Source organism: Salvia splendens, chromosome 11 (assembly GCF_004379255.2).
Source record: "Salvia splendens isolate huo1 chromosome 11, SspV2, whole genome shotgun sequence".
Taxonomy (NCBI): domain Eukaryota; kingdom Viridiplantae; phylum Streptophyta; class Magnoliopsida; order Lamiales; family Lamiaceae; genus Salvia; species Salvia splendens.
Window position 1 is genome coordinate 28,263,124 of NC_056042.1, and position 9,202 is coordinate 28,272,325.

At 42.2% G+C, this 9,202-nt stretch overlaps 1 protein-coding gene across 1 annotated transcript; it reads left to right on the forward strand.

Annotated features, from left to right (window-relative positions):
- The first annotated feature begins 5,868 nt into the window (after nucleotides 1-5,868).
- LOC121755382 lies at nucleotides 5,869-6,742 on the forward strand. The gene is made up of 2 exons (XM_042150686.1): nucleotides 5,869-6,141; nucleotides 6,234-6,742. The coding sequence occupies exons 1-2, from the start codon at nucleotides 5,882-5,884 to the stop codon at nucleotides 6,589-6,591; spliced, it is 618 nt and encodes a 205-aa protein (XP_042006620.1). The 5' UTR covers nucleotides 5,869-5,881; the 3' UTR covers nucleotides 6,592-6,742.
- The last annotated feature ends 2,460 nt before the right edge of the window (nucleotides 6,743-9,202 follow it).

Consider the following 9,202-nt stretch of genomic DNA (forward strand, 5'->3'; position numbering starts at 1 on the left):
TGAGAGGACTGCGTATGAGGATTTTATCTGCAGGCGTGGGGGAATGACCATCTCTGAAGTTCAGGAACGAGTTGACGAACTGTGGGAGGAATATAATGTACTCCGGAGGAACAATGCGCTGGAGAGCTCGGCTTGCCAACAAGTCGTGAAATCATTGCGGCGCTGGGCTTCTCGGTACGACATAGTTCTTGCCCGGCGTCCCTCAATTGAGAGATTCCTCAGGTATTTCCCGCCAACAGATGCTAGTACTCCAGCTCAAACCTCTGATTCACTTGCTCAAAACCCTACTCCAAGTCAGCAACGAACTCAGGGACAACCGGAGACGTCAAGTCGAGGACGGACTGAAGTTCGCAGAGGAGCTGTGGTTATGAGTGAGCAAGATCGGCAAATGCTTCGTGAAGAGACTCTTCGCCGCCGAGGTGCTAGGGCTTCCCGGGCTCAGAGAAGAGGTGGCAGGTCGATTAGAGCATCTCGTCGACCTGCTTATTCTGCGGCTGCCTGGAACGCCCGAACTCAGCTTCACGAGGATTTTGTGAATAGATGGCTCAACTTTAGCAACCCTGGACAGTAGAATAGTCCTTTGTAATAGCGTAACGCCATCTCGTAGGGTAGCGGAGTTGTGTGCCGAACAAGATTTGAAAAATGAAATTTTGTTTTCGCTTCTAACACTCTGTATTTACAGCTTAGCGAAAAATTTCATCGTACTTGTCCTCGGTCTTATGAAGTAAACTTCTTTGACCGGACTTGGTCCTTGGTCTGATGAAATAAACATCTTTGACCGGACTCGTCTTTGGTCTGATGAAATAAACATCTTTGACCGGACTCGTCTTGGGTCTGATGAAATAAACATCTTTGACCGGACTCGTCTTTGGTCTGATGAAATAAACATCTTTGACCGGACTCGTCTTTGGTCTGATGAAATAAACATCTTTGACCGGACTCGTCCTTGGTCTGATGAAATAAACATCTTTGACCGGACTCGTCTTTGGTCTGATGAAATAAACATCTTTGACCGGACTCGTCCTTGTGTTCTAATTTGGCGATTTTTGTCGCCGGGATCGAACTTTCCCTTGTCCTAATTCGGCGAGTTTTATCGCGTGGATCGGACTTTCCCAGTTAACCGAAGTGGTCTTATGCAGTAAACCTCTTTGACTAGACATGGTCGTCCTCGGTCTTATGAGGTAAACTTCTTTGACCGAACTTGGTCGTCCTAATTCGGCGAGGTTTATCGCGTGGATCGGACTTTCCCTTATTGCAGTTCGTTTCAGACGAAGTGCTTATTTCTTAAGCCGAATTGTGGTCTTGTATTTTCCTGAGAAGCTTGGACTCACAATCGTTGGCTTATTGCAGTTCGTTTCAGACGAAGTGCTTATTTCTTAAGCCGAATTGTGGTCTTGTATCTTCCTGAGAAGCTTGGACTCACAGTCGTTGGCTTGTTGCAGTTCGTTTCAGACGGACTGCTTGTTAAGCTGAATTGTGGTCTTGTATCCTCTTTAGAAGCTTTGACTCACAATCGTTGGCTTGTTGCAGTTCGTTTCAGACGGACTGCTTGTTAAGCTGAATTGTGGTCTTGTATCCTCTTTAGAAGCTTTGACTCACAATCGTTGGCTTATTGCAGTTCGTTTCAGACGAACTGCTTGTTTAAGCTGAATTGTGGTCTTGTATCCTCTTTAGAAGCTTTGACTCACAATCGTTGGCTTGTATATGTTCTAAGAAGGGGATCAGCCTTCGAAGAACAAGATACCTCAGTAACATTTGTAAGAGACGACACGCACAGAGACAGACAAAACACACAGACAAAACGCACAGAGACAAACAAAGACCAAGTAAACCAAAGAAAGCACATTGACCGAACAGGACTCAAGACTGACTGACTGACCGGACTGTCTCTTACAAATGGAACTTTTTGAGGTTGGAAACGTACCATGTTCGGGGTACTTGTGCTCCTGACACGCGAGTCAATTTGTAAGACCCTTTGCCGAGGACTTCTGACACCCGATATGGACCTTCCCAGGTGGGTTTGAGTTCGTCCAGCTTTTCTGCTCGGCTTACTTCGTTGTTTCTCAAGACGAGATCTCCCACTTGAAATTGCAGCTTTTTCACCCTTTGGTTATAATACCGGGCTACTTGCTCCTTGTACTTGGCTGCTTTTATGCAGGCCAATTCTCTTCTTTCTTCGGCAAGATCTAGTTCGGCTCTCAGTCCGTCACCATTCATTTCTGAGGAGAAATTGAGTTCGGGGACTGGGTATGCCGATCTCAACCGGAATCACGGCTTCAGTGCCGTACACCATCGAGTTCGGCTCCGGTGTGACTTCGGTCATTTCGCCTGCCTCTGACTCCGGCTGCTGTGATTGCTATGCTTGATGGTGCCGAACTGATTGCTCGGCACTTTTAAGCGCAATCTGCGAACACACTTGCTCTTTTTCGATCACCTCGGATGACCGCTATCCCTCCTTTGGTGGGGAAGGTGTTCGGCGAGGAAGCCTCTGATCGCTATGATCGGGCTTCTTTTTGTCTTCTCTAGATGAGCTGTCTAAAGACCGTTTTCGACGGTCTGCCTCATCGGCACGAGAAAACTTGTCCGCAATGTCCCACATCTCTTGAGCTGTTTGCGGACTGCATTCCACGAGCTTTCTGTAGAGAGCTCCGGGCAGGATTCCATTTTGGAATGCCGAAATGACAAGTAGATCATTGAGATAATCTACTTGTAGGCATTCCTTGTGGAACCTCGTCATGAAGTCGATGATCTTTTCGTCACGACCTTGACGTATAGAAAGCAGCTGAGCCGAAGTGCTTCGGGCTTCCGCTTTCTGAAAGAACCTCCTGTGGAAAGCATCCATTAGATCTCGGTAAGATCTAATGCTGCCTTGGGGGAGGCTATCGAACCACCTTCTCGCGTTCCCGATAAGCAGCTCGGGGAACAGCTTGCACATATGGACCTCATTGAGACCCTGGTTCGCCATGTTATACTGATAGCGTCCCAGGAAGTCATGAGGATCCACCAACCCGTCATAAGTCATCGACGGAGTTCGGTAGTTCTGTGGAAGGGGAGTTCGGGTGATATCGTCCGAGAACGGAGTCTTCAATGCTCCGTATATGGCGAACCCGACATCTCTTCGGTATGGAGGAGATGGAGATCTCCTGTGATTCCGGTACCGAGGAGGAACAGGAACATGTCGGGGTTGAGGATTCTTCTTCCTGGAAGACACGGCACTACTGCGGTAGTGACTTTCATGTCTGGATGAGGAAGGAGAATCCACCGTTTTCGTCTTCGGCTCTTGGCTCTTTTGCAGGAAGGCTAAGAACTCATTCTGCTTCTCAGCCAAGAACAGCTTGACAGCCTCATTCAAATCAGGCTGCTGGGAAGACTCGGTGTGTGGACCTTTTGAGCGGCTTGTTCCTTCATCGTGAAAACTGGAAGTAGCTGTATCCCGAGGCTGTTTTCCGGACCTGCGGGCTGGACTAGCTTCCTCATGGTTTTCACGAACGGTATTACGGGTAGTGTGTGATCTGGTATGCATTTTTTTGGGGTGAAAAAAGGGTCAAAAATTCGCTTATCACAAATTTGGTTCTCTGTTCCCACAGACGGCGCCAGTGATGAATCCGCGAATTTCTGATGTTAGTGAATGCAGGAAAATACAGATCACGACACAAAGAATTTACGTGGTTCGATTTACTGAAGTAAATCTACGTCCACGGGAAGAAAAGAGGGCAGAGTTGTATTGCTTGATCTGTTTTCTACAGCTTACAAATACAAACTTGCTATATGGTGTTTTATCTCTAGAGAGCTTAACCTTTTTCTACCAGATCTAAGTTCTATTTTCATCAAAGACCAAGATCGTGGCATGCAGCACCATTTATTAGGTAGTGGATGTCGTGGAGATCGTGGCCTAAGATCGTGGATGTAGCGTAGGTGACGGCCTACGATCGTGGCCTGAGTTGACACCACGTGGTAGTGGGTGTGTTGGAAGTTGTGGAAATCCTGCATGGGTCCACTAACTCCTTGTTCGGTCGAATACTGAGACCGAACTGCTTTGGTTGCCGATCTGAGAGTAGAGCTTGATGCCGACCTGAGAGCAGAGCTTGATTGGTTGGCTTTTGCCGAGCTGTAGGCTGAGGCCGAACTCTTACTGAGACCGAACTGCTTTGGTTGCCGATCTGGGAGCTTGATGCCGACTTGAGAGCAGAGCTTGATTGGTTGGCTTTTACCGAGCTGTAGGCTGAGGCCGAACTCTTTGGTAATGCCGAACTCATACTCTTCCTTGGGCTTTGGGCTGATGGGCCGTTGGTGCTGTTGGGCTTGTTTAGTCAGTACCCCATCAATCAACAAATTTTTTTAATCTAAAAAAATTATAGGAATATTCTATTAGAAATTCTTATCTGATGAAACTATGATATTCTTTGCTTTGATTTTCATCAATTCCAGATTTATTTCTGCAGAAAACTGGACGATTGTGAATTACATATATGCCTAATCGATGGATTGTAATCAATGAAATTTTGTTAGATTGTTGTTTTTACCTTGGATTGAAAATCCTTCGATTTTTCACCAAAGCCTTGGAATTAACCTTTGTCTTAGTTAGTTGCTGGATTTCTTTGAAGCTCTTCCTTCTCCCATTCTTCTCCTTCGTCGGCCACTAGTTTTGGTGTTGGGGAATTCTATTTTTAGTTTATAGCCGTTGATCGGAAACTTTTGTAGCACTTCGCCGCCTCTTTTAATCCCGATCTTCGACCTCTGTAGCCGATCTATTGATTTTGAGGGCGATCGTCGGTGTTGGTGTCTTTGGGCAATTGAAGAGTTTCTGTCAAATCCCCAGATCGGCGATTATGTTTGGGAAATTAAGTGCCGGCAATTGGGTAGCGGATTCATTTTTTACTCCGATTTGTGATTTTTAAGGGCTATCGGCATTGCATGTTTGACGGAGTGTGTGTGTGTGTGTGTGTGTGTTTGGAGTAGGAGACGATGTTGGTCTCTTCTTTTTTTAGTACTATTTTTCTTTTACTTATTTTTTGTTAATTTTAATAACAATATTCATTTACAAAATATTAAATGTTATAACCTATTCATTTAATTAAGACAAAATTTAGTATGTATAACAGTTAATTAAGACAATATTCATTTACTTATATTTGGGCCATTATATAATTTGTGGTCATTTTGTAATTTTTTGTTTTAATTTTAATTTATGTTTTGTTTACAACAATTGTACTGATGTAATATTCGGTGCAGGTATTGTTGATGTAACGGTTGAGAGTTCTTTAGTGCCGAGCAACATCGATAATGTTGAGCTTAATTTACTTGATGCGAATGAGAGTACTATCGCTAGCTCAAGTTTGGTTAAAAATGAAGGTATTTTCCTCGCTTTGATTGTAAATATCGTTAATTTTTATGAAATATAATATTTTTTTTATTAACAATTATTTTATTCATTATTTGATTTAAGTTAATTTTATGTTAACATAATAAAAGTAAAAATTTTGTTTATATATTTTTAGAATATTTTAGTCGCTATCTTCTAAATTATCCATTCTAATATTGTATTAGCAATATTTTAGTTTAGTTGTTAGCAGGACTATATAGGGACAAATTTTTACCACGCTTTAATTATTTAGTTTAACTACCAACAATGTTTGCACGTATATAAGGTACTTTTACATTTTTTGTAATTTTTAATTTTATACTGCCTTATTTCTTTACAGAATTTAGGGATATTGGTGACGCTTCGTTTACATGTTCACATTGTGGTGCATACTTTTGATTTGAGGAACGTCTGGGAAAATCATATAAGGCCAAAAATCCAAAATATTCGCATTGTTGTATGAATGAGAATATTCAGATTCCTAATATGATATCTCCTCCTGAATTATTACGTCAATTGATGTTTTCTAACGATCTGAAAAGTACTCACTATTTGAAAAATATTCGTTCTTACAATTCAATGTTTGGATTTACCTCAATGGGAGGTAAGGTTGATAATAGTATCAACACAGGTCGTTCACCTCCCGTCTTTCGATTGCATGGGCAAAATTATCACATAATTGGTAGTTTATTGCCTTCAGATGGTTGCAATCCAAAGTTTGCTCAATTGTACATCTATGATACTGAGAACGAGGTCAATAATAGAATAAAGTCTGTTGGGTATGTTTTTCCGTTTGCTACTCTTAAATTTGAAGTAATTAAATTAAACTTTTTTGTCATTATTTGATTCAATCATTTTTTTTATTTTTCAGGAGGAGTGCTGTCGACAATGATCTTTATTCAGAAATAGTTGGTGATATCCATAATATGTTGGATGAAAACAATATTTTGGTACAATCGTTCCGAATGGTCAAAGAAGAGATTAATCAAGAAAATCGACCCAATGTAAGTTTAAGGTTGCTCGGTAAGAGAAATAGGGATGGAAGAACTTATAACCTACCTTCTGTCTCTGAGGTTGCCGTTCTTGTGGTTGGTGATTTTGATGAAGCCATGGGTGATAGAGATATTATTGTTGAGACTCAATCAAGGCAACTGCAACGTATTAGTGAACTCCATCCATCCTTCTTATCTTGGTCTTCAATATCCACTTCTTTTCGCTTATGGCGATGATGGTTATAAAGAAGACATTGGTTTTTCCAATTGTAGAAATTCTGTCTCGACCCGTAGAAAGAAAGTTAGCCCAAAAGAATATTTTTCGTATCGGTTGCATGAGAGAATTGGTGAGTGTATCATTATTTTGTACTCGCGGCGATTATTTCAACAGTTTATTGTGGATGCCTATACGATGATCGAGTATGGACGTGTCACGCCCGCATTTTCTAAGGATAGGAAACACGGTTGATCGCGACTAGGGGCGGATTAAAGAAGCGGGGAAGAAAGGGGAAAACAACACAACTCGACCATAGCTCGAAACAAATGGGAATAGCTCGAATAAAATCAGAGTATCTCAACAATCAACAACTCAAAAATGAATATTATCTCAACGATACAAGAACTCAAAAGAAGGACAACTACTTAGCGGAAGCATTTGAGAGAAGGAATATGCCACGTGTGAAGACATGACACATTCTACACACTTAAATTTCTTCAACGGTCTTGCTTAATACCCACCGCACCCGTTACGCTCAACCTGCACATTTTTAAAAAGAAAATGCACGGCTGAGTACTTGATGCACTCAGTGGACTCATGCCGAAAACATTTTATAAAAAGTATTTATCATGCCACCATTGAGTGACCTTGGGGTTTTAACTTTAGAAATCGCTCAAGACACTAAAATCATTTCCATCGTAAAACTCGTGACTGATCGGTCATTTTCCCATAGATGTCTACCATATCTGATCCATTGATGACAAGGAATGTGGCCACATTCCAAGACACTAGACCGGCCGACCCAAAAGACGTCTCACGATCTCCATATGTGTACACTAGCCTGAATAGGGACTCACTCCCTAGACAGACCCGAATTCGATTATCCATTGATGGCAAAAGCCACATCAGATAGGTTCCATAAAATGAAACAAAACACGGCATGACAAATATTCATATCATTTTCACATAAAAATATACTTAGGGCATAGCCCTTATTTAAAAAGAAAGCTCACCTCGTTCACTTAAGTCCTTAATTCGAAATTATTTCCCTTCCCTTGATATCACGTCTCGCTTGCAAGGAACCACCTTTAGCATTTAAATAACACATAAATCAACACAATGAATCAAGTAAATATATAAGATGCATGCACCCTAATTAAAATCGTTTATCTCGTTTCTCGATTTTTGATTATTCGGCGGCCGCGTTCCTCCGTTGGCTCCTCGTATTTCTACCACGATGTCGGAATAAATTCCCAAAAATTATTTAAGCGTATAATTAAATTCTCGCCTTCAATTCCTCTAAAAAAATATATTTATTTCGGACTTAAGATGAAATTATTCGTACTTCAAATTATTCGGGAGCTACTTAAATATTTCCCCACGATTAATTTATCAGCTCAAGAATCAAATTAATTATTTACTTAGCCCAACTTATTCTTCCAATTCAATTAAGAAGCCCAACTATTATAACTCTAAGAGAGGCCCAATACTAAAAGTGGCCCAACAAAAATTAAGTCAACACCTCCCACTATGCTCCCATCATCACATGTAACTCTCTCTCTGCCTCAACTTTCCAATCCCTCTCTTCTTCCTTTTCTCCCTCTCTCCCTCCACCCTTCTTCTACAAAATCACAGCAAACAATTCCCTCAAATCAGAACACACTCCAAATTGAAACTCGGCGTACCCCTCCATAAAATCCCGTCGGCTCCAGTGGGGTCACCGCTGCTGTAGATCCGGCCGTCGCCGCTGGACAGGCGCTGCTGTTTTGCCGGGCCGCCGCCACGCCTGCCCGGTCAGCACAGGCCTCCGTCGTCATCCAGCCGTTGCTGCTCCTACCGCAGCTGCGCTGCTGCCTCTCCGTCACCGCCTAGCTCCAGCCGTCTCAGCTCCGTTCACCAACCATCGCTGACATCTCCCCGTAGTGCCGCCGCTGCCGGCTCCGATTCGCCTCGATCAACTCAGCAAGTTAAGCTCTTAATTTGATTTCGTGAATTAAAGTTTGATTCATTATTTGGATGGTTCGAGTTATCAATTTGATTTGTTACCGATTAGGTGTTTTACTTGTATCGACTACATGACATGCGATTGAAGGAAGCGTTGGGGTGGAAGAAATTATACCTGCTGTTGGTGTTGGTGAAAGGTTTGGTTGGCAAAGATTGTATTCTCAAACCTCCTTGAACTTGATCCGATTGGAAAGGAGTATTATAGAGAAGGTGGCTCGGTTTAGATATGGGAGAGATTTATGGAGGGGAACAGTTTTGAACGTGGGAAAGGAGTATTATAGAGAAGGTGGCTTGGTTTAGATATGGGAGAGATTTATGGAGGGGAACAGTTTTAGAAGCGTGGATTGCCTCATGCTCATATCTTGCTTTTTCTAAGCAATGCGGACAAACAACCTCATCCTTGGCGCATTGATGAGATTATTTCTGCTGAAGTTCCTGATCCAGTAACCGATCCCATATATTATGATAATGTCGAAGAATTCATTATGCATGGGCCATGTGGTGTTATTCGAAAATCGTCTCCGTGCATGGTTAATGGTCGATGTTCCATATATTTTCCAAAGAAAGATATTGCTTCCACGTCGTTTGACAATGATGGTTATCCTATTTACAAACGTAGTGATAATG